At 43.3% G+C, this 26,017-nt stretch overlaps 1 protein-coding gene and 1 long non-coding RNA gene across 12 annotated transcripts in view; one reads left to right on the forward strand and one right to left on the reverse strand.

Moving 5' to 3' along the window:
- LOC128919399 (uncharacterized) lies at window positions 1-11,309 on the reverse strand. 5 transcript variants are annotated; one of them, XR_008469894.1, is made up of 3 exons: window positions 10,520-11,309; window positions 8,990-9,244; window positions 1-7,745 (listed from the first exon to the last, which is right to left on the reverse strand). It is a non-coding gene; the product is annotated as an uncharacterized LOC128919399 (long non-coding RNA). The 5 variants fall into 5 exon arrangements; XR_008469897.1 differs by lacking the exon at window positions 10,520-11,309 and having other exon boundaries at window positions 1-4,875; window positions 7,617-7,745; window positions 8,990-10,415; XR_008469893.1 differs by lacking the exon at window positions 10,520-11,309 and having other exon boundaries at window positions 1-4,875; window positions 8,990-10,415.
- ZFX (zinc finger protein X-linked) overlaps window positions 10,450-26,017 on the forward strand; it is a 25,780-nt gene continuing 10,212 nt past the window's right edge. For 2 of the 7 annotated variants that reach the window (XM_054224497.1, XM_054224541.1), the window contains exons 1-3: window positions 11,573-11,695; window positions 17,457-17,545; window positions 17,977-18,543. In XM_054224497.1, the coding sequence (XP_054080472.1) occupies window positions 17,485-17,545; window positions 17,977-18,543 (628 nt within the window). In that variant the 5' untranslated portion in view covers window positions 11,573-11,695; window positions 17,457-17,484. Of the gene's footprint in view, window positions 10,547-11,572; window positions 11,696-12,234; window positions 14,133-14,645; window positions 14,716-17,456; window positions 17,546-17,976; window positions 18,544-19,652; window positions 19,731-26,017 lie in introns of those variants that run through there. The other 5 variants (XM_054224523.1, XM_054224507.1, XM_054224532.1 and 2 more) reach the window with 5 other exon arrangements.

A 26,017-nucleotide genomic window follows, 5' to 3' on the forward strand; every position in this document is an offset into this window, starting at 1 on the left:
TATTTTTGAACACATTTTTAATTATTCTTTTTTTTATAAGTAGGAACCATTAGAAGCTCTGTCCAAATCCAAGTCCATTTTTCAGATCACAAACGGGATATTCTCAGATCACATCTCATTGTTTACCCTGTGTATTTCCCGCTCCTTTGCTACTCAATATCCCAGCCTTACCATGATCACGATGAACTTCCTCCAAGTGGAAGACCCCAGCAATGTCCACACTGGGACTTGAGAAGATTATGTTTTATAATGCCATGAAAACCTTTGAAAGACTTTTGGTTATTTGATAAGCATTTAACAGCAATTTCTTCCAAAGAATTTTGTGTACTAATACATGATTTTTCAGGTGAATCTTTGTTTCATTACTTCATTCATTGCAACGAGTTTTCTCACCAAAAGAAAATCCTTCTCTCTTACAACTACATTCATTTTCCTTTGCGCTCAAGCCTTTGACTCCCAAACATTTTGGCTGCCTGTACGCACAGGGGGGTCAGTCAGCGCCACAACTTTGGTTGTCTGAATTCGTCCTGGCTTTGGAGACTGACAGACATAGTCAAATTTCTCCACGCTGCTGAATAAAATGGGCGGGCACTTCTGGTCTTAAGGGCGATTATCGAGCCATACCACAGTGGCTCAGGATTCCCGAGTGCCTTTCGCACTTTTGTCCCTGAGCTCCATGGGTGAAGTGAGTTGGTGGCTTTCCGCTGCGTGTGTTGGTATGGGTGGAATGTACCTGGCCCAGCCATTTGTTCTGACAAACACCAGGCCAGATGCTCCCTGAAACCCAGGCACTGTGACGGCCTGGGCACCTTTCCAGCCCAGGTTGAGCCTTCCAAGCCTTGTTTCCCAGAAGCTATGCAAAGCTTCCCACCAACACCAAGCCAGTTCTCTCTTCATGTCTCTCCAGGGAGCACCCTGAAGACCAATGACGATTGCAAAGTGCAGATGAACGGGTCAAAACCATTTCAGAGCCTCCCAGGAGAGGGTGACTGGTGGCACACCCAAGCTGCAACGTTCAGCTGGTGCTGCAGCTCCATAGTCAGAATACTGCCTGGTGGAAGCATGTTGTGCAGCAAACCCAGGAGGACTGCTAGTTGCTGAAGCTAGAAGATGACAGGTAACTGTCCTATGGTTCTGTGCTGATTTTATCCCATCTTTAATGAGGCAGATATCCAGAAGAGCCCCCTGGAGAATAGGGAAGCCTCTACTTGTGAGCAGCCTGTGACCAGTTTCACAGAATGGTTCGGGTTGGAAGGGACCTTAAAGATCATCTAGTCCCAACCCCCCTGCCATGGGCAGGGACACCTCCCACTAGACCAGGCTGCTCAAAGCCCCATCCAGCCTGGCCTTGAACACTTCCAGGGATGGGGCATCCACAACTTCTCTAGGCAACCTGCTCCAGTGCCTCATCACCCTCACAGTAAAGTATTTCTTCCTGATATCCAATCTAAATCTACCCTCTTTCAGTCTAAAACCATTACTCCTTGTCCTTTCGCTGAGCTCCCTGATAGAGTCCCTCCCCATCCCTCCTGTAGGCCCACTTTAAGTACTGAAAGGCTGCTATAAGGCCTCCACAGAACCTTCTCTTCTCCAGGCTGAACAACCCCAACTCTCTCGGCCTGTCCTCATAGGAGAGGTGCTCCAGCCCTCTGAGCATCTTCATGGCCCTCCTCTGGACCCAATCCAACAGGTCCCTGTCTTTCCTGTGCTGAGGGCTCCAGAGCTGGGTGCAGTATTCCAGGTGGAATACTCACCAGAGCAGAGTAGAGGGGCAGAATCATGTCCCTCAACCTGCTGGCCATGCTTCTTTGGATGCAGCCCAGCATACGGTTGGCTTTCTGGGCTACAAGCCCACATTACTGGCTCATGTTGATCTTCTCATCCACCAACACCCCCAAAGTCCTTCTCCTCAGGGCTGTTCTCAATTCATTCTCCGCCCAACCTGTATTTGTGTCTGGGATTGCCCTGACCCAGGTGCAGGACCTTGCACTTGGCCTTGCTGAACCTCATGTGGTTCGCATGGGCCCACCTCTCAAGCCTGTCCAGGTCCCTCTGGATGGCATCCCTTCCCTCCAGTGTGTCGACCGCACCACACAGCTTGGTGTCATCTGCAAACTTGCTGAGGGTGCACTCAGTCCCACTGTCCACGTTGCCAACAAAGATGTTAAACAGCGGTGGTCCCAATACCAACCCCTGAGGAACACCACTCGTCACCGGCCTCCACTTGGACATCGAGCCATTGACTGCAACTCTTTTGAGTGTGGCCATCCAGCCAAGTCCTTATCCACAAGTGGTCCCTCTGTCAAATCCATGTCTCTCCAATTTAGAGATTAGGATGTCATGCAAGACAGTGTCAGATGCTTTGCACAAGTCCAGGTACACGATGTCAGTTGCTATTCCCTTATCCACCAATGCTGTAACCCTGTTGTAGAACGCCACCAAATTTGTCAGGCATGATTTGCCCTTAGTGAAGCCATGTTGGCTGTCACCAATCACTTCCTTATTTTCCATGTGCCTTAGCATAGTTTCCAGGAGGATCTGCTCTGTGATCTTGCCAGGCACAGAGGTGAGACTGACTGGCCTGTAGTTACCCAGGTCTTCCTTTTTCCCCTTTTTAAAAAATGGGGGTTACGTTTCCCCTTTTTGTCTGTGGGAACTTCACTGGATTGCCACAACTTCTCAAATATGACGGATAGTGGCTTAGCAACTTCATCTGCCAGTTCCCTCAGGACCCATGGATGCATCTCATCAGGTCCCATGGATTTGTGCACCTTCTTCAGGTTCCTTACATGGTCTTGAACCTGGTCTTCTCCTACAGTGGGCGGTTCCTTGTTCTCACAGTTCCTGTGACTTGGGCGGTGTGGCTAGAGCACTCGCTGGTGAAGACCAAGGCAAAAAAGTCATTGAGTACCTCAGCCTTCTCCATATCCCAGGTGACCAGGTCTCCCACTTCCTTCTGGAAAGGGCTCACATTTGCCCTAGTCTTCCTTGAACTGCTGAAATACCTGTAGAAGCTTTTCTTGTTGCCTTTGATGTCCCTGGCCAGATTATATCTGGGCCTTAGCTTTCCTAACCTGACCCCTGGCTGCTCAATTTCTCTGTATTCCTCCCAGGCTTCCTGTCCTTACTTCCACCCTCTGTAGGCTTCCTTTCTAAGTGTGAGTTTGTCCAACAGTTGGATGAACAAGGGTTCACCCATGCAGGCCTGCTGGCATTTTTGCCCAACTTCCTCTTTTTCCATCATTCTTGAACTTGGAGGAGGTGATCCTTTAATATTAACCAGCTTCCAAGGGCCCCTCTTCCCTTCAGGGCTTTATCCCATGGTATTCTACAAAGCAGATCCCTGAAGAGGCCAAAGCCTACTCTCCTGAAGTCCAGGGCAGTGAGCTTGCTGTGTGCCTTCATCACTGCCCTAAGGATCTTGAACTCCACCATCTCACCGTCACTGCAGCCAAGGCTGCCCTTGAGTTTGACATTCTCCACCAGCCCCTCCCTGCTGGTGAGAACTAGGTCCAGCATAGCACCTCTCCTTGTTGGCTCCTCTATCACTTTGAGGACGAACTTATCATCAATACATTCAAGGAACCTCCTGAATTGCTTGTGCCCTGCTGTGTTGTCCCTCCAACAGGTATCGGAGTAGCTGAAGCTCCCCATGAGGACCAGGGCTTGTGAATGTGAGGTTGCTCCTATCTGTCTGTAGAGGGCCTCATCCACTTGGTCCTCCTGGTCCGGTGGCCTGTAGCAGACCCCCACTGTAACATCACCTGTCCCTGCATCCCTTTAATCCTGACCCATAAGCTCTTGGTCAGCTCCTCATCCGTCCCCAGGCAGAGGTCCATGCACTCCAGCTGGTCCTTGACATAGAGGGCGACACCTCTTCTCGTGTCCCCTGCCTGTCCTTCCTGAAGAGCCTGTATCCTTCCATCCCAACACTCCAGTCATAGGGGCCATCCCACCATGTCTCCATGATACCAGTAAGATCATAGCCCTGCAGGCGTGTGCATGTCTCTGTCTCCTCTTGTTTGGTCCCCACGCTACATGCGTTTGCATAGAGGCATTTAAGTTGGGCCCTCAATGAGACTGACTGAATTTATTGCCAAACGAAGTCAAACCATCTGAACCATGCCTTAGGAGAGGAAAGCAAGGTAGTAAAGCACTTGCCTATGGATCCCATATGCATAGTGAGACCTGGGCAGTTTTAGAGGCTCGTGATCCCCTACCCGCAAGAAAGATTAATCACATACACTTCTCATTCCTCTGTACACCAGGAACACCAAGCCCTGACTCCTCATAACACCGCCTCACACATCAGTGTCCATTTTCTTTTGTCCTTTTTGTCTGACTGCATCTGTCCTATGCTGTGATTTCTTTTAATTTGATGATGCTGGTTCCTTGGCCATGATATGATTTGACACTTCATACTGTAGGTAAAACATCCTGTCAGTTCCAGATGACTTGAGCTGTCCTCACTTCTCTGTAGGCAGTTTCAAAGCACTTTGCTTCATCCATTGAGAATTTGTGGAGAGCCATAAGCCTCTGTCACAGCACACAGCAATAACCGGTGCTGCCCTGGGAGGTTCCAGCAAGTGTTTTCTTGGCAGGATTTTTGCCCCAAGTGAAAGGAATTAATGAACCTCCTCTTCATACTGATCTTGGGCACGGTGTCTGGGATCAAGTCAGCTCTGATGCATTTCCTTCTGTGGGTCACAGCCCATTCTTCACTGGATGTTTCCAGGTCCTCCATGGAAACCCTTGTAACGTCTAGCCTGGGACAGTTTTGGTGAAGGACCAAGTGGCTGCCAGGAGATAATGAAGGGCTGGTGAAGGCAACCTGGTGGCAAAATTCTGTTGTGGTGGCCACAGAAAGACCCTTTCCTAAAGCAGTCAGCAAAGAAGAACCGGAAGAGGGTCTCAGTCTGCCAGTAAAAGGCTTGGCAATATTTAACAATATCAATCCTGTACTGAGACTGGAGAGAGGGGAGGAACAGGCACCGCTGGCTGAGTGCAAGCACCAGAGAACAGACACTAGAAAACTCCACAGAATTGTCTCTGCGGGTTTGTATTAGTTAAGTACATTAGTTTAACTTACGAACACAAATTAATGTCTGGACACTCCTTTAGAAATTTTGAACATGGAGACTACAAAAAGGGACAAGATTTTACTGTCTACTACATAGCAACTAGGCCTGGGCATGTCTTGACAAAGCAAAATGAATTATTTGAAACTATCTATATATAAAAAATATCAGAATACTAAAAAATATACCTTCAAGAAACTGCATTATCTGAGATACCTGTACATGCTTCCACCTCTGAAAGGGCAGAGGAGAATCGCCACAGATGGCCCAATATGAATCTCTCTATGGTGTAAGCCATTAAATTTCACTCACTCCTTTGTGAACCAAAGGACTTTGACTGGGGCAAAAATGACAGAAAGCCATCCAATCTTGAGTGGAAGGCATCAAGGGCAGGAAAACCCATCCTGTCCCTTGTGTTTTGCTCATGGTTAATCACCTTTTACCATCTAGAAAGCCAAGTTAAGTTTTTTAATTGAATCCATCTTTTCCAGCTATCTAAAGTGACTTCCCATTACCAGGAAAGCACTATATAATTCACGCATCTCTATTTTTTTGTTCCTATTGTTTTTAAACAGCTAGAGACTTTTAAAGCCTCTGAATTCTTTTATGACCCTCTGTAGCGTCTCCAGTTTTCAGTCTACTTAAAAAAGGGCACCCAGCAGATATAAACTCATCTTATTTCTACTGTCTACTCCACTGTTAACATCCCCAAACGGCACTAGCCCTTTTTGTTCCATGTGTATACCAGACCTTTCTGAAGTGTCTTGTGACTGCATCCCTTTATTAATCTTTTCTAAAGTCTCTGCTTTCCAGGATTCAGTAATATCTTCTAGGTACATGATGTGCATTCATTAATCCTAGATACACAATTTTGCATTTGGACACATTAAGACACAACTTATCTAAGTGGTTCCATTTACAAAGTAATCCAATCTGTGTGATTGTTCTGCATTGCTGTCTTTTCCTCATCATCCGTACTTACTCCAACGTCTTCTTCACAGCCACAAATAAAATCAGCGGCAATACTGCGATGACTTCTCGACCACGGATGGAAGTGTTGGGCCAGATACCGTAACTAAGACTCCACTTCTGTGAACAATCTATCCGTTTGGTTATTTTTTGTCATGTTACTTATTTCTTCAGATCTGTCAGTGCATCAGCTTTTAAGCCATTTAACATTATACGGAAACTGAGACTCACTGGTGTGTAGTATGAAGCACATTACCAAAGTCTACTCCATCTACACAATTAATTTTGTGATGAAGCTTCTCATCTATACTCAATTAATGAAGCTCGGTGTGTTTGCCAAGATCTTTTTTCCTTAAGCCACACTTACTGCTACTAGTTATATTCCTGCCCTTTTATTCTTTATCAAAGAAATCCCGTGTTTTCCGTTATTTTGCTGAGGACTGACTTTAACATGATGGGCTGGCTTATTAGTACCTGACTCATCCGGCTCAGACAAACAGGAACTGGCCCTGATATCACTTTTTCTGAAACGGCTCAAGCCTTTTGAGATACACATTTATTACTGTAAATGGACCAGCTGCCTCCTCTGATGACAAAGGCAGGCAAGAGTGTATTTTCAGGCACGTACCACTCTACATTTTACCTATACTTGTAATTCTCACTAGGTATTTTCTACTGATTACTGTCCAGAAACAGCTTATGAAGTCTAACAGACTTCTGGGATGACACCCTTTCCTTTGTTACGTTCACTTTTAAGGCTCCAGGGTTATCTGGACATGCAGATTAAACAGTATCGATAGAATGACTGCTTATCCCTCATACTTCCTTCGCTTTGGAACATATTTTCACAAGCATTCCTTTTCAGTGTAACTGTTCCAAATAATGCATGAAAAACGCTCCTAGTACAGTTGTAGCTTATATCACAAAACACCACTTTTGTCGACATGGTCTATGCCACACTCCTTTCTTCCTGAGTAAATTAATTCTAGCCAAGGAACCGACCTTCCTGGCAAACCTATCCCAGCAAAAGTTCACAATTTAAACTTTGCAGTTGTCTGTAAAGTGAAAACTGCTTTGTGTAATCTTCATGAACTACAAACACGTATTGCTTTTTTTGTCACATAGAAAACAGAAGCACTTATTTCACCACCCCTTTTTCAGCTACTGATGGAAATAAACGCTTGCTAAAACCTCTTGCTGCTAACATACTACAAAGCTCTCTCCTCTACAGTCCTTGTCAGGGGCAGTTTTAGCAGTGATACAAGCAGTATGAAAACAATACTAAATACTCGGGTGTTTGGGTTCTTTTGAAATCTACATGTAGTCTTTGATGCATACCATGGCTTGCTTGGATTAATAGCTGGGATGTTACTAATAAAGGTAATTAATTTTTCATGGATATCACAAATGGTTTAGTGGATAGTAGTAATACAAACACTGCCTCAGAATCACATGTGCAAATTTTTGTATTTAACTACTCCTGTTTCCTATGTAGTTAGTCTCAAAGGTGGACCACAGCCAGCTACAATTAAAAGATGCTTTTTCCAACTCTTCCTTTTGGTAACTTACCAGTTACTACAGTTCGGAACTAAACCTTTTTACCACTGTTACAAGCAATCTTGTTAATCCTCCTTAGTCATTCCTTTTTATTCAAATGATTGCAGGTAAGTATTGGTGCATGTGTGGTATTATTAACAACTAAAATAGAAAAAGTTATGGAAAACTTTAGATCCCTGGATAAAACAGTATTTCCTTTTTATAGACAAATTTCAAATAGAAGCTGGAAGACAGAAAAGCTATTCATAGAATTTCCATGAAATATATTAACAGAAGACTATTCTGCAAGAAATTAGAACGCCCCCCTACTTCCTTTCCTACTCAGCCTCTAATCTTCCTCCACCAGTATGGCTGCATAGGAAAAGCCTGAACAGAGCACTTCAGTAAGCTCAGTATGTTTTCTGTACAGTGAAGTAACCTTGATTAAACTCAAAATGACCACTCACCCACCACCAGTTGATGGGTTCGTCAAGGTGGAAAAACTGCTACTGTTAAGGAAACATGATAACGTAACTGGATGCTAAAATATCTCAATTTGGTTGTAGATCAAGAAGCAAGCACATTTTTACATAAAGGCCTTCAAACTAGTCAACACAAAGCCAATGACCCTCAACTTAGCATCTTAAAACCTAGGGCAGTTAGCAACAGAGGAGCGAGAGCTTGAGAAAATCTCTCAGTGTTACTCGGCACACTCTGTTTGCTGAGCAGGTTGCCAATACCTGGAAAGGGAGCTAAATAAGACACACAAAAATAGGAAGGAACTGTGACTGAAAATGGTTCTTTACTAATTTTTACAATTTATTCACATATAAATTAACAGTGAGATGGATGAAACATTATCAGCCATACTGACTGACAGCCCTACCAATTTTTCATGACTTGACATGCTTCTTTTTAAGAAAACCTAGACGGAACCTGTTCATAACATCATAATAACCAATGTCATAATTAAGTGTCCAAGTAAGAAACTACCAGTACATATCTTCAGAACTCCATGACTGTTAAGCACTAGTATAATTTTAAGAGGACATTCAGCAAAAGCCACCAGCTTAATTTGCTTTTGGGAGGGCAAAGTCAGATACAGCATGGTACCTACTGCTGAGTGACGCTAAAACAAGCTCTAGGGAAAAACATAAAGAAACGCTGGATCACAGGTAAAATTAAAGTCGTAAGGCAAGGGCTCTGTTCACACGAGTGTGAACAACTGAGCTATAAACTTTTATATACAAGATATATTCTGTCTCTGCATCACTAATTAAGGTTGGAAATCCTACTGCTTACAATGTATTTTTACCATTTGCCTACTCCACTCCAGAAAGTGCAAGTTACAAAAACATTTGTGCAAATAAGTTAACCCATGTTGTTACAAAGTGGTGCAAGCATACCTACTGTATCTGCAGCTTTCAAGTGGGTTCTGCCCTTGGACTCCTCCATCAGCTGTGAGAGCAGAAAGAACTGTGAGTATCAGTTGTAAACATGGCCTCCTTTCTGGCAGCTCCACCGATGGGAGTTGCCCTGCTCCTGATCATACCAGGGTGGTTTTGGCCTACTGGAAACCACAGTGGCTGGGGACAATGTTTAGGTGATGGGTGCATCGGCACAAAACATCTAACGACTCAAAAGCTGCTGGTATCCGGCTCCTGAGTAGTAAAGAACATGAGGATAAAGGTGAAACGGTTATATATAGACAGGGTGAATGGTCAACCAGTCAAGAAGTTAAGATTCAGGTCTTCATAAAACACCTAGTCATTTGCCTTTCACTCACATCACAGCTTTTCTGAGGTCTTCCCCTGCAATGACATAACATTTGGATATGCTGAATCTTTGAGGGCAATGTGCCCCGTATTCGGGACTTCCATTCCCTCCTTATGTGAATGACAGATTGATCCTTGGAACCAAAGACCTGACAGGATAACCTGCAGTTCATTACAATTTTCCAAGCACTTTACATTTGTTGGAGAAAAGGGCTTAAAAATTGTAGAATCATCCAAGTTGGATCTCTACAGATCTCCTAGTCCAGGAGTCTGGCGCTGCCATCTTTACTTCCCCTGTCCAGTATTAATACACACACTAAAACCCCCTGAGCCTTCTCTTCTCCAGGCTGAGCAGTCCCAGCTCTCTCAGCCTTTCCTCATACATCAGGATCCTCCAGCCCCTTAACTATTTTAACGGCCTAGCTTCTATCAAAGCACTGTCTAATACAAGCTATTAGAGACATGTTCCAACCAAGGCTCTTAGGAACGCATAAACAAAACCAATGAATAGTTTGGCCATTTTTTACTTTTTTATGTCAGATATACTTTGTTGTTTATTATGAATCTACCATCATCTTTCTCTGCTCTTGTTCCTTTGGCCCCTTCTGTCCTGACATGATTATTTACTTAAGACTATTTTACATTAATATCACATGTATGGCCAAGATCAGCAATTCTTTTTTAAGGTAAATATTTCAGGGACCCTCTCCCACAACACAGGTCTGGGCTGATCCTACAGAAGTTTAACTACAACCTCTATGGAATTAAATAAAAATAATTAATTTTTGAAGTATTATGGCTCCTCTTCCATTCTCAGTATCATGGTTAAAATTTGCACTCTGCTGGGTACATGTTCACCCTACATTACACTGGCATAAACTACAAGCATTGCCCAAATTATTTTTCAAGCCTGTGTGTTAATATAGAAAAGACTAGTGCGTAAAATTAAAGCTGAGTCAAAGCTGGAACCCAAAGGCTCATTCCCAACATAAACAGCATGCATATGCTGTCCATGACCAGATAAGTCACATTTGCATCATTAGATAAGTGCAACAGCCAGTTTCCTTCCAGTTTACTTAAATGGCAAGAACAGCATACAAAGTAGCCTCCTCAAGCCCTGATCCCACAATTAGGCAAGAACTCTGACCCAATCGAATGTACCTCCTCATCTCCATGAGATTATTCATGGTATGTAAATTCCTGATGCCTCGAAAACTTTAGGATCCATCTTTTGATGGATCAACATCAATTCTTTTCCTAAAAAAAAAATAATAATTCGGATTAATTTTCAGGACAAGATGAGAAAACACTCCTAGCCAGGACTTTGTTTTCGACAGCACATTATTTCAAATTTTCAAGGCGATCTCCCCACGGTACTGCTGTTCCCGGGGCGGAGCCCGTCACGCGTGGAGGGGCCGCCTTCCGCGTGGAAACCCGGGGCTCCGGCTGGGCCCGCCGCCACCCCACCGGCACCGATTCTCGCTGCTTGTTGTTGTTGTTGTTATTCGCAATAATTCCCACTGGTGGCCGCCCCCCCGCGGCCGGCGTGACCCGAGGCCGCGCAAGCCCCGACCCCAGGTCCGCGTTCGCCCCAGCGCGGAGTTCCCGCGCCCCAAAAATCCAACCCCCCCCCGGCCCTCCGACGCGAGTAAAACAGGCCGGCTGGAGCGCGGAGCCCTCCAGCCCGCAGCGGGGCCGGGCAGGGCCGCACGCCTGGCGGCCGGCGCCGCGGAATGGCGGCCGTCGGGAGGCGGAGGGCGGGGGAGGCTCGCCCGGGCGGCGCCAGCATGGAGGGGCCGGGAGGGGAGACGGGGGGTGGGGTGGGGGGTCCCCGGGGCAGCCGATCCGCTTCGGGGGCGCACGCCGAGCCCCGAGCGGCGCTTCGCGGCCGAGCTGCGGCGGAGGCGGCGGCAGGAGGAGTCGCAGGGAGCCGAGCGCGGCCGCGCCGCCTCTCCCTCTCCCCCCCCCCCCCCCCCCCGCCGCCGCCGCCGCCACTACCACCACCCCGACCCGCGCCGGCTCGCCTCGCCCGGCAGCGGCCCCCGGCCCGCCCGGCGGCCCCGGCCCCGGCGGGCGGCTGGCCCGAGGCGGCGGGCAGCGGCGGCGGCGCGCTCCCTTCCGCCTTTTCCTGGGTCTCTCTCGGGCAGTGACGTGACGTGCTGACGGCGGGCCCGGCCCGGGGAGCTTGGCCGCTTCCACTCAGCTCCGAGCTCGGCCCCTCCCTCCCCTCCCGCCCGCCCGCCCCGCCGCCGCAGCCGCCGCCGCCGCGCTCGGCCCAGTCGCGCTGAGAGAGGCCGCGCCGCGCCGAGGCGAGCGCTGCCGCCCGCCACCCGCACGGTAAGCAGCCCCGGGGCTGGGCCCCACCGCCCGGCCCGGCCCGGGCCTTCCCCTGCCCGCACCAGGCCGCAGCGCAGGCCCCGAGGAGGCCGCAGCTAGGCCGCGCCAGGGCTCCGGCAAAAGAGCGGGCCGCAGGGCCCCGGCCGGAGGGTTCCGCACGCCCGGCGCGGCCCTGGGCAGCGGGGGCAGCGGCGTGAGGGGAGCGGAAGCGGAGGGAGGTGGTTGCGGGCCCGAGGGGAGGCGGGCGAGGTCGGTGCCAGGCCCCGGGCCCGGCCGAGGGGGGTTCGGAGAGTGTCTGGAGGAGGAGACAAAATGGCGGCCCGCGAGGGGGGGGAGGCGGAGGGCGCCGGGCGCCATCTTGAATTAATCGCTCGCCATAGCCCATGTCTCCGCGCAGGCCGGGCCGGGCCGGAGGGGGGAGCCCCTGGCCCCGCTCATCGCAGCGCCGGGCCGCAGGCTCCGGAGAGGGAGAGCCCGTAGCCCTCCCCCACCCCCGCTTCTCCCCCCTCCTCTCCCTCCTCCCCGCCTCGGCGCCTGCCAGCCAGCGAGTCGCAGGGGAGCTCGGCGCTTTCCGGCCCGTGGCGGCTTCCTGTGCGGCCGCGCCAGGGCTGCCAGCCGTGCCCCCTCCTGCCGGGCGCGATCTCCTCTCCTCTTCCCTCCCGGTCGGCCGGGAATTGGGGCAGCGGCGGGAGGTTCGCCCTCAGCCTGCGTCGCCCGGCCGCCCCGCGAGGTGCGGAGGCGTGGGGTCCCCCTAAGCCCCTTTGGATCCCCTTCCCCCTTCTTGTTGGCTTCCCCTGCCCTCTGGCTATCCTCTCGCCTGCAGAGGCCCCCACCTCAGTGAAAAGTAGTTTCAAAGGGGTCCCCGGGACTGGTTATTTCCTTAATGTAGGGTTTGTTGAGAATTAGCTTGGGTGTCGCCTGACGCACAACATCCCTGTGAAATCTGGAGAAAACCCAATTTTTTTTTTTAACCAGTTTCTGCAAATAACCACGCCACTGAACAAAGAGGAAAAGACTTGGGATTTTTTTTTTTTTTTTTAACAAAATTACAATGAAAACAGCAGTACCGATTCTCTTGCCAAAACTGAGGGAGATGCATCAAGAAATAAAACATGGTCGCGTGTGTTACATTGTCTTTATTTTTCTAGCTATTCACCTAATAATCGTGGGCCTTATTTTCAATGTAAGAATTAGATGCTATAGGAGTACAATTTTTTTTTTAACCTTTCATGTGCATGTGTGTACATCGCATTCTCCGTAAGTGGGTCACGCAGGGAGAGTTGTGACTGCAGCAGTAGTGGAGACTGAACCCACGGTCGTCTCATAACCACAGCGAAGCTTCGGGTAGCTCGGGGCTCTAACCCAATTGGGACATGTAAGGCGTGCTGCAATTTTTAATGTGATGTTGCAAGGCATGATGGGAACTTGGTTATGGTTGTAAGTCATCTCAGCGTAGGTAGGGGCCAGGGCCCCTACGTGGGGGATTTTGCTGTTTATGCCTTTATTTTTTGAGGAAGCGTCAGAGTTTTGCTGTGTGAGTATTTGGTTTATGCCCCTGACTCCAAATAAACAGATGGGCTGTTCTTTCCTTAGGAGTAGACAAAGGACTATCTTAAGAACTATCAATTTCTTTTTCATAAGGATGGATTTTCTGAGATTTCCTCTTTTTCTCTTTTTCCTCATGTCCTTTTTTTTTTTTGGTGAGAGCAGAGAAACTGACAGTTTCTGTGTCATATTAAAGCTTTCTTCTAAGGAACTATTTTTAAAGTTGCTCTCTCTTTAAAACGTGACAGCTCGTCTATTTCTTTTTATTTCATCTTGATTACCTTCGTAGGCCTGTTGAGTCAAGGATTTGTAATGTGGCGAGACTGTGCAGTGTCTGTGTTGCTTCTCTTGACTGATTGTACTCAAGATCAGATTTATGGAAAATAGCCATTTTTGTTTTGGGAGGTTATTTTATTTCTATTAGCTTAATACCATTTCTTACATGAATATGTATTTTTTTAATCTGTCCTGCCACTTGAAAATATTGCCTTGACTTTCATAAAACCAAACCCAAACAATCAATTTGTAAGTAAAGTAAAATTCAATTTGTAAGAACTACCTTTACAAACAGAATTAGGTGTATTTCAGAGTTGTATTAATTCTTGATCCATATGAAGCTGGCATAGACCCAAGCCAAGTAAAAGATGTAGATGTTTAGTTCTTTTCAGCAGTATAAAACCTGATTTTAGGTGCCTAGACTTTTTCTGTCATAGTGGTAGAAGAGCAGTTCCCAAATTACTGAGATTTGAAGAAGAACCACGTAGATTTGGGCATTGAGGAGGACTAAGTGTAGGGACGTGGCTGGACACCTGCTTCTCTTTGAGAGTTTAGGTTCCCAAACCGGAACTGAAAATTGAACCTGTCTGCTTTGGTGCCAGAACCTGCTCCTGGGGTAAGTGTCAGCTGGAATATTTTGAAAAAACTGAGAGGACTTTCTGCCCTTCTCGAAATGTTGCAGGAAAATGAACTGCTGGAATTGCTTGTGGTACCACAGAGCCTAGGGCGCTTGCCAAGGAATTTGAAGGTGTTTGGTGTGGTGCTCACAACAGGAAGCTCTGGTATTTCTCGTGTTGCAGAGCAGTGTCTTCATCACCTGCCAGTTAGTACAGAACCATGTGGCATACCTTCCTTTGTGTGGCAGAGTCTTGGACCCCTGTACTGTCCCACTGCTCAGAAGAAGAGCAAGCAGGAAGAAACACAGTATTTTCCGCATCTACTGATTAGTATGCTCAAAACCTGAGATGATTTCAGGAAATTTTAGGGATTTTTTTTTTTCTATCCATGGACGGATGTCTTGATGCCTTTTTGGACTGCAGATTTTGATTTAGGCGCTTTTATCGTTTTAGACAGTTTAATTAAATCCTGTTTTAAATGCCTGCACGTTCTTCTGGTCTTCTTTCCACAGCAAATATGTTTGGAGGTGGGGTCTTTGCCCTAGTGGAGCACTTTTAAAGTCTTTGTGGTCCTGCACAGGGGTAAGAATTTCTGTACGTGAATTTTTTGGCTGCGTCTGGGTATAAAAGCATGTTAAGAGAAACCTATTTTGGAAGAAACTCAGTCAGTGAAAGGGTTGGGGTTTTTTTCTTCTTCTTTGGAACAAGTGCCAAAGTGTAAATCTGTGTCCTTTCTTAGACTTGGTCTTGAAAACCCATGTGCCTGGGAAACTTCTTCAGTTTGTGTAGAACCTGAGCCATCATTTTGCAGCGTATTACCGCCCTGTGGGTGAAAAGACCTTGCCAATGCAGAAGAGGCCACACTGTTACGCAGAGTATGCAGCTGAAGGTCTGCTGGGCTGTCACTGCTGGTGGCAGCGTCTTTATGAAGCTGCACCATTGTGAACACCACAGACTCATTGGTTTTAGCGTCTGGGCAGCAGCAAAGAGATGGCGTCAACAGGCTCGTTCTGGAAGCCAGGAAGTAGTGATGGCAGCCTCTGGGTTTCCTGGGTGAAAATGATAGACAGAAGGACAATGAAGGAGAGCTTCTCTCATAGAGAGAGTGAGGAATATAGGGAGAGGATAGGATAGAGAAAGTGCGTGCATGAATCATAAGAAGTAGGAATTTGTGGTGGAGTGGTGGTCAGGTGGGTGATGAAAGCAGGAAGCGGGGAAAACAAATGCCAGTTCTTCCAGTAGCTAGTGGTGAACTGGCACTTCAAGCTGGTTGGGTCCCAGCCGATCAGAGACTAATATGTATGATAATAGAACCGTCAAAAGCACAGGCAGAAACAGCGTCTTGACTTTTCCCAGAGAGCCGGACAGCGAGTGCTAGTTTCATATGTGTGTGTTGCCTGAGGAGAGAGGCAATTTATTTCTGCCAACCTTTAATCCCCTCTGCCTCCTCCAAAAAAAAAATTCTTTGAATTGCTGATACAATCTTTGCTACAAATTGATGAGTAGCATGGCTTTGTGTGAATGATGGGAGTGGGCTGTAGTTATAAGCTGGAGAGATGAAATGTGCAGGTGAGGAGGTAATGAACATGGTATAGGTACAGCCACACAAGAAGTTGGAGAAGAAGCTACAGAAAAGAAGAAACTAACCAGTAAAGGCAACACAGAAAAAATGACCACATGAATAGGCATTCAAGGCATTTGTAATAGACTGGCTAGGTGTATGCTGAATAGATGGAAGTAAACCAATTTGGGTATGAATAATTCTTGCTTAAATAACTATATGAAACCTTGTTATTCTGTTCCTGTTTCTGTGGCATGGCAGAAGTTGATTGCCATCAGTCAAGCTATGTCTTGTGTTTGAGGCTGAGAAACGCTTTTCTTCTGCTCTTGATTCTGAGGAAAGCATTTATGTGACGAGCTGTTTCTGTTAATGGTGGGTGCTTCTGACAGAAATGCTTGGCAGTCAGAATAATCATGAGGTGATTTATGTCCAGCTGGACACCACAATGATTTGTTAGAGCAGCTGCCTTTAAAATGTAGGGGCCTTCCAACTGAACATCACACAAATATGGGTCCACTTGGAAAAATATTAGACTGCTGCTGCTTTTCCTCCAGTTCAATTTCTGGCTATATTTTTCCTTCAACTTGTAAAAATACATTTTCTCATATAAATTAGGTGTTTAGTTGCGAAGAGTTGAGCTAGAAAAATGGTGAAGTCTAGAAACACTTGCTACAGATTATGGTTGTAGGTTTGTGTTTTTGGAGTAGTTGTTAATTTTTTGTTTTGTATAGCAGTTTCCCCCATGAAGACTTAATCAATGTAAATGTTACTTGATGTAATTCAGAAAGGTTATGATTCTTATGGAAACCTTGGACAGAATCTTAATGTTTTCTCTATGTCTTTCACATTGTGAAAGTATTACTGGAATGGGGAGATTTCTGCCTGACACTGTGAAAAATGTTTGGAGGAAGGAGAATCACATCTTCCACTTGTACAGAAACACAAGCAGAAACGTGTAGCAACATTCTATTGCCTTTTGCTGGTTCTGCACTTAGGAAGCTAGTTGGACTAAGTGCACAGGAGCAGTACAAGTTTATATTAGATCACGTTTTACCCAACTAGGTTTGCCTGGTCCTAATTATAATGCACATATTTCAGCAGCAAAATTTAGATTGCAGTTTCAGATTTTAGTAAGTGTTTTAACTTTGTGGTCCTGTTTGGTTGTTTTGTTAGGAAGACTGAAATCTTAATTTGTTATTATGCATTGAAGAAGTGCTGACATTCAGTTCAAAGAAACTTGGTAGAATATGATATTCGGTAATTTTTGAGAACCAGTGACATTTTTTCAGTACAAAAGAAAATAGGTACTTCGTCTTGGGGAAGGAGTTTTTAAAATATTCACACATCTGAGGTTTGAAACGTGGTATTATGTTCTGGAACCATTTTACATTGATGATTTCAGTTCCTGAAATGATGTAAGAGTAACTTTCTCCTGACTGCCCAGGTATGAAGACAGGGGACATCAAAAGCAGAGTGCATTTCAGATTATTAGCTGCTACCTTTGATTTATCTTATTGAACTTTATTGATATGACAGCACCATATTCCCCACCATCCAAAAAAGACTTGAGTTTGAACTTGTCTAGGCTTTGTCTTAATTTTTTTTAATTTGTAAGATTGTAAGGAAGTTATATTTTCATATCCCTTTATCAGCCATTTCTGTGTTTGTAGGCACCCAAAATGTCTGCTTTTTAGTGCACAGGCAGAGGCAACCTTCCTTATTCAATTCATATTGTGCAACCTTTCTTTTTTACCTTCTACAGATACTGTGACTGATGAGAGTTAAAGGCCATGGATGAAGATGGGCTTGAATTGCAGCCGCATGAGCCAAATGCATTTTTTGATCCAACAGGTCTGTCAAGAGATAATATGTAGATAAGTGTTCACATTAGATGCTATTGGCAGTCATTTATTTTGTCTTTGCTTAAAAATGCTATGCCGCATCAATGCTTTTGTATAGAGTAGTCGCTTTTGATTTTCAGTTGTTTTTATTACTCAGAGCAATATGAATGAGCTACTGTTCTGCCAAGTAATAGCTGTTTGGATATTGGGGGAGAGTCTAAAAATTGTTGTTCATCTTAGTTATGTTAGCATCTACTGAAGACTTGCTTTATCAGCTCCGCATATATCTGTCTATCTTAATTGCTTGTAGGCTATTAACGCCTGTTTTACTAAATTGCAGCATAGTGTAAAAGTTGAAGTAAAATAGAAGTACTTTCAGTTATTAACCGCTTAATCCGAGTTAGTTTACAATTTAACTGCTGTTTTAATTATGTTTTTCAGGAGCTGATGCAGGACATATGGATGGAGATCAGATTGTTGTGGAAGTACAGGAAACAGTATTTGTTTCAGATGTAGTCGACTCAGATATAACCGTGCATAATTTTGTTCCTGATGATCCAGATTCTGTAGTAATCCAAGATGTCATTGAGGATGTTGTTATCGAGGATGTTCAGTGCCCAGACATCATGGAGGAGCCAGATGTATCTGAAACTGTCATTATTCCTGAACAAGTGCTGGACACAGACGTAGCCGAAGAGGTTTCTTTGGCTCATTGCACTGTCCCAGATGATGTTTTAGCTACTGACATAACAGCAGAAGCAATGTCTATACCAGAACATGTACTGACAAGTGAGTCAATGCATGTACCTGAAGTTGGACATGTAGAACATGTAGTTCATGATAACGTTGAAGAAGCAGATATTGTCACTGATACTCTGGGAACAGATGTTGTATCTGAAGAAGTCTTGGTGGCAGACTGTGCATCAGAGGCAGTGATCGATGCCAATGGAATCCCTGTGGAACATCAGGATGAGAAGGGCAACTGTGAAGATTACCTTATGATTTCCTGTAAGTGTCTTGGTAAAGCCATCGAAATTCTTAGGATATGGGCCTGGGTGGTGCTCGAAATATCTGAGGGAGGGGTTACGACAGGACCAGAGCCAGATTTTCTGTATTATGTATTGAAATACAGATCTCACAAAGGTACTCAAATGGGGGAATTTTTAGGAACGTGTACCAGCTAAAAATTCTGGTGAAGCTAATGGAGAGAAATACTGGGAAATGCATGTCTGATTATAAATTATTTTGGTAGCATTTTATAGCATATGAACAAAAGAGTTAAGAATTCCAGTAAACTAAATGGCATATACTTAGTAAGAACTGAAAGAAAATAAATGTGACGTTGTTTGAAAACGCATGTATATGCAGGTTACTAATACTATTGCCAAGACATTAAGAAAACAAACAAAAAAAATTATGGGAAAGGGAAAGTAAAAAACCTCTGTTTTTTAGAAGTCCAAATGACAATTTATTATCTTTGTCTTGTGTTTTGCTAGGCACTCACCCCTTCCACCCCGTTTATAGTTAGATACAGGCAACAGTATGGTTTTCTTTGCTGTTAGGATGTGATTTCTTCTCTCAATAAGCAAAGGATGGAGGTATGCTAACAAAAAGAGTAGCTCATGCTGCTCAGAGCTGAGAAGCAATCATGAATACTTAATCTCCCTTAGGAACAGTGGCACAATCCATTTGAATCATATTTCAAAAGACTTAAAGTAGAGGGTGGAGAAGAACAGAGCATACCACCAATCCTTTTTCTGCTGAGGATATCCATTTGTGAACTAGAGTTTACTCTATGTTAGTTATTACAATGCTTACTCAGTGCAGCACCTAGGAACATCAGAGTGTCACTGCTGAATATTTGTTTGTCGTAGAAATAGAAAAGCTTTGTTAGGCTGGTTTGTTTAATTGCCATTTCAGGCACTTCAGTTTTGTCTAGCATTAAATGACTCCATTGATGAGGCACACTTCATGCTCTGCTTCAGTTGCCTTTTTTTTTCTTTTCTTTTCTTTTTTTTCCTTTTTTTTCCTTTGGACGCTTTTTTGAAATGTGTAATAATTTGTTTTAATTTTATATTCTGTACTTATGGATTTTAATGTTGCTTCTCCTTACCTAGGATCACTGCATTTCTTAATTTATCATCTCTTGAGTTCCTTGAGTAACCTTGTGCAGCCATGTTTTGAGTTTATATGAGGTACAGTTAATTCTCTATTATCTGGGAAAACAATGAAATGGGATAATGCAAAATATGGATAACACAGAACATTGTAAAATTAATCTGCAGGATCATACTGAGGTGAAATAGATCAGGGGTGCTGCTGTCTGAAATAGTTTATCCAAATAATTTATCCAAACTAATGAATGCGTTTTCTGATTCTGGACCTGACGTAGATCAGATGAAAGCAGCTGAAATGCACCTGCAGCATAGTTAGGCAGCAAAGTGGATAATCCACCTATGGGTAATTGAGGCCTCACTGTGTAAAGACGCTGGTGGTGATCCTTACCTGTGTCTTATCCCTGACTGTAGCTCTTCAAGGTACTGTTGCTCCTGTCTGTCTGCTCACCTTTTCCCTGCAGGTTGTCATCCTGCAGCATGGGCAGCAGAGTGAGGCCTCTGGGGCTGTGGTCAGGATCACTTTGCAAACTGTGTCTGTGTAAATTCAAGTTGAGGGGGTGGGTTGATCCGTGTCCCATTCAACCATTGCCAGTGGCTGAATGAGGATAGAATGTCTTGGTGGATGCCATATCACATGATCCCTAAAATACCCACCTGGCTAGAAAGTCATCTTAGATGTACCAGTCATCAACAGGTGGTAACTGTCAGAAAACAAAGGAAATTGGTAGTACAGATATGCTGGGCTATTCTGCATTTTCAGTCATGTATTTCTGCAGTTTCATACTCTATTCAATATTAAATTCCTCTTGATAGTCTTGTGCTATATTTTGTGTAGATTCAGAACTTTAAAGCATTTAAAACAGTCGTTATGCTACAAAACATGCATCCTTTCTATTTGTGTTTAAAATGTTAAGTATGTTTTACAGTTCATTTTAAAGGGAAGTTCCCTATTACCATCTACTGTGTTTAAAGGCTGCATAACAAGTTCTTCTGGTTGTGAAGTCAGTGTCTAGTGCTTTTCCGTCAAGTGAAGATTATCTTGCCAAATAGTCTCTTCGTTGTATGGAAAACATTATTTGAATTAATTTCCATATTTTTTTGTTGCATAGCGGTATTTGCATTTATTGATCTGTTGACTGTCACGGTTCTTCAGTTGAACTTGGTATTAGGTGGCTTTTAAAAGGAACATCAGCCTAGTTTTTGATTTTTCATCGTAGCCTGTAAGTTCGTGCTTGATTCTGCCAAACCTCCATGAACTGCTGGGGCAGGTGTTGGAATGTAATTTTGTCTGCTCTTACAGTAGCCAAATGTACGTGCTTCTCAGATCTGGGAGCTAGACAATGTTCTTCAGGATGCCTTTGCCTGTCTTCTTTTATCTAGTCCCTTGCAAAGCAGGCGATGACACTTCATGTTCTTTCTGTTGTAGGTTTCTCAGTCTATATTCTTCAATGGAAGTTATTGGCAAAATCTTTTTGCTTTCTTCTTCCTATACGGTGTCTCTCTTTAAGTGTTTCCGTTTTTGTTCCTAATGAACTAAGTCTACATAGATTTTCTTAAGATAATTTTCTTAGCTTTAACCTCAGAATAGCTGTTTTGAAATGACTAGGCTATGTGTACTTTTTTGAATATTGTGTTTCTACCTTCTTTCTTGGTTTCAGACCAGTTTGTCCTTTCAAAGAGTACAGTGCCTCTGTGTTTCATTCTGTGACTTTCCTTCAGGAAGCTCGGCATTTTAATATTTCTTTTCCCATTTAGATTTAATTTAGCTTCTGCATTGATACGCCATTTTTTTTTGTCTTTTCATTTCCGAGATAACGTTTCTTGTCACAGCTTGTATTATCACTACCTTTTGATGTATTCACCTTTTTTCTTGGATACTTTGTCTTTGCCCCCAAGCTTCATTTTTGGTCCGTGGTAGACTTGGGACACTTACGGCAGAGCAGAATCAGATATTCGTTCAATAAAGAATGCAAACTGATAGTAGCTTGAAAAGGAATCAAGAAGGTTTGATGAATCAGTTTTTCTTTTGCATATGCCATGCAAACAAGCCAGTTCATGAGTTTGGTAAGGAAAGGATAAATTGTGTTCTGGCTCACACTGTTACTAATTATTTGGTAGCAAATTTTAAGGCTTGGAAAATTGTTTCTCCATAAGTGAAACAGTAATGGTGAGATTAGCTAGTGTTTGTCAACAACAACAACAGAAAAATCCCCAGCATTTACTAACCAAGGAAAGTAGTGCCTTACATCTGGCCATAAGATAGAAGTTAAGATTTTTGCTTGTCTGATTTTATTTGATTTGGCAAGGTAAGACACATCCTCTGGCACGAACTCATTCCATAAGACAAAAGTACTCTTGATATACTGTTATTTAATTGCAGTAAAAATGGTGAGGCACAATGGAGGTTTGACAAGGGAGTCTGGAGAGAGGGAAGGGTAGCCTCACAAAGTTTAGGCTGCAGTTTTAGGAGGTCCGATGATGTTTGTAAATACAGGGGCTACGCTATGTCCATCCACATCCTTACTTTGCTCTGAGTTAGGCATGTCTTTTGTTTGTTGTATCTGAATTAACACTTTTGATTACAGGAGTCAGAGTCCAGGGTACTAAAAGAGAGAGAATAATGATTGCATCTTTTCATAGGTGTAGGTGAAACCCCTCTTTCCTCATTCTTGTTGGATGTTTAAATTGAAAGCAATGTATGGATGTTTAAGTTGAAAGCAATGTATCTGATGAACAAAGCCATAAAGTTCATGGCTTCATTAGGGCCATCCAGTAGACTTCTGATCAAGAAAAGAAAATGCTCTTAATTTGTTTTCTAAACATAAATAAGTACCTCCCTCTTTTTCCCTGGAGGTTCTTAAAGATGCAGCAAATCAATCATGTTTATCTTTCTGTGAGGTAGAACTTGCTGCTGTGCTTCTGCCTGACCTCTGGAATGGCACCAACAGTTGTTGTAGCTGAGGCTGCTCAGGAGGTCACCGTGAGAGGTGGGGGAGATGAGAGTTCCCTTGAGCTGAGTGATGCCTCAGAGCTTAGTGTGATTTGTGTGCCAGGGAGAGCAGGACAAGAAGGACAAGTGTTAGATACCAGTTTGGAGCTCAGGAAGTTCTCTGCTAGATTGCTGCCCTGAGGGGAGCTTCAGATGCATAGGGTATACTGGTGCTCATGTGTAATGGCAGCGGCATTAAAATCAAAATAGAACAGATTTCTGTTTTCCCACAGGTTAGAAAAGCTGCTTTGCCATTTAAGAAATAACTGGACAGTAAAAATAACTTCTTCATTGGACTAGGAATTCTGTGATATCCCATGGAGTACAAGTAAAATGTTTCTGTCACAGATAACTGAACAAAGTCTGTCTGGGGAATACAGCATGCTTTTAATCTATTGTAGAGAAAACAAAATAGTTAGCAGTGGCCTTTTTCATTAAGACTTGTTAAATAGGGTTGTTTATTTTGTAAGCAGGCAAGTATCCCATGATACGCATTTTCTGAGCAGCGAAGAGAATCATTTGGGAACATAAAGGCTGACAAAATAGATGCTTCTTGCCTAATTGCTCCACAGACAGATTTTAAGATCTGTTAAACTGATGTAGATACAGACTTTTTCTTGGAATGTTTGTAAGAATTGTTTCAGTCTGTTATTCAGCAAACAGCAGTGTGTACTTGAAAAAGATGGAAGGTTTCTTCGTGTTTAAGTGAATTTTATCTTTTACAATCCATTTATTTCCCTCATTTAATTGCACATAAAGGAGAAACGGTAGGAAAGAATAAGTGTAAAAGCTTATGGAAACCATTTTAAAAAAAAAAGATAGTTACAAATATTGGCATTTTTCTAGTTAGGAGTAAAAGATTGCAAGGCTACAAAGTCTGTATCTGCTGATCCATTAAATATTGGATATAAAAACCTAAAACCAACTTCTGGAGGAAAGTGCATGTGTCTTGGTTAAACAAAAGATGTACCAATTAAGCAAATGCAGGATCTTGGGCTAGCATGTATGCTTCGATATGGGGAGACTAGCCTCATCTGTGTTTTAAATACTGCTTTTATTATCAATGCACAGGGGCTTGTTTCGGTCACAAAAATGCTATTGGACATATTTTAATAGGAGGGTAAAGATACAGGAGATAATTACTGGTTGGATATTATGGTTTATGACATTATGTGATTTTTTTAAAATTAGATTTAATGTTTTTTAGGAAAAATGCTGTCATCATGATTGTACATATTAAGCAATCTGTTGTTAATGTTGCGTACTTTTATTTCTTAACTTTACTCTTTATTCCTTTTTTTATCTGTTGGTCACTTTTTGTTGATATCCTTGTAAAAGGTAACTAGACAGGCTTTAAATATGCTACATCTTTCACGTTGTGTGACACCTTTCTCATCTGTTTGTGCTTTTAATAAAAAATCAAGCATTATCTTTACATGGAAGCAATTATTACAACATTGGAGAAGCACGTACTTTTTTTAGCTGTTTTTTACAGCTCATAGTATGCGAAGAGCAGGCTCCTCTGATCAGCGAAGTCTGTGAAGAACATCAGCAGACTGGCCACAGAATGCATTCTTGCAATTTACGTAAAATAATGATGTTCCTAATAATTTTTCTCTCTTTTTTTTTAACTTGGAGAATTAGTCTGAATCCTTGTTTAGTGAAGTAAAGCTACCAGCTAGTTGTGGGGGGGGAATACATATAAAGTTTCTAGTGTTCAGTTAACTATCTAATTAAATGGAGGCACAAGGTATGACAGCATTGGAATAACGATGATTTCAACTTTTTTCTAGCATGTGACTTGTGATTAGTTTAATAACTGCCCCGGGTCTCTACTTGAAAGGAATCTCTTGATCTCTTAGAAGCTTAACCAATACTTCTAAGTACTTTTTTGGGGGTTTGTTGTTGGTTGTTTTTTTTTTTTAATTTCAAAGAGGAACATTGTGAGAGAAGATCAGTCGTGCACAGTATTTGTGGGATCCCTTGGTGGGCTGTGAATTTGACTGAAAAATTCAAACATCATCAGAGTTCCAGATTCAAACATTGATCAGTCAAGTATTTATGAATATCATTGTCTCTGATTGTGAGACAGATATGTGGAGAATGCAGAAACATAGGGAAAGTGTTAAATAGAAATCAAATTTCATAAATGCTGCCAGAGCATCAGGGAATCAGTAGAGATAAAAGCTTATGTAGCCATAGGACAAAATACCATGGAAATGGTGCTTTGTGTGGTAGATACCCATTCGCTTTTGCCTTGTTTGTCTCTTCTTCTGATTTTTTTTTTCCCTACCTTTTTCTTTCCACCCTACTTTTCTTCCTGTTACCTGTTTGCTACTATGCTGCAAATACTGTTACTTCTAGAGCCCTTCAGGGGCTTTAGTTTTTCAACTATTGCCACCTGTCAAGAATGAAATTTTTTTTCCTTTTGGATGAGAAAAGTTGGCCTAATATTCCTACACATCAATTTCCTTACAGTTTAATGGTGCTGTTAAAAATATATTTAAACCAGTTGTTACATTTTGAAAACACTGTTGAGTATAGAGGGAAATCAGGGATAAACAAACTCGATTTGTTTTTAATCATGATTTTTTTTTTAATCGTGATTTTGAATCTTGGAGAACTTATTTCAAAGAGTAAATGGAGCATATTTTTAAGATCTAGAATTCTTCTGTTGGGTGAATGTTATCAATGAATACTTCCATGTATGTATGGAAGTAAAAAACTTCGTCTTGTTAAAAAGAAACCGGCCTGTTTCAAATTGGTGCATGTAGGTTTACATTCTCTTTGATTGCTTCAGCCATAATTTTCCTTCCTTGAATATGTTCCAGCATCAGTTGAGTTTGGTGGCAGACTTCCCCTTTGGCTTCAGCAGTGTAAAATCAGTCTACGCTCATTTGAAAGCTTTCCAAGCACACGTGCGTGACACTGGAAACGGCCAAGTTAAAGGAGAACAACTACATAAATTTAGTGTAGGAACGAAAGCAAGTTTACTTTTTGTCAGAGTTCCAGTGACGTTTGGTGTTTTATGCATATGCCAAAGAATTTATGAAAGTCTGCTCAATAACTGAATATACGTACTGTGGAGCTACGTTGCTGACATGATTCAAAAGAATATCTTAAGGTTTTTACTTTTAAAATGCTTTGGGGTTTCAACTACAAGATGTTACATTGTCCTGTGACACAAAATAATTTTTAAACATCGTACGGCTTGAAACATTCTGTATGGTGGCCATTGATCATGAACTTGGCATAAGAGTATTTAATGTTTTTTCTGCTGCTCTTTTGTTGCGGAGAAAGATAAAGTAATTTATTTTAGTGCTTCATAATTTAATGTTATTCATATTTCTTTGTGAATAATGATGCCTGATTGAGA

Source organism: Rissa tridactyla, chromosome 1 (genome assembly GCF_028500815.1).
Source record: "Rissa tridactyla isolate bRisTri1 chromosome 1, bRisTri1.patW.cur.20221130, whole genome shotgun sequence".
NCBI lineage: Eukaryota > Metazoa > Chordata > Aves > Charadriiformes > Laridae > Rissa > Rissa tridactyla.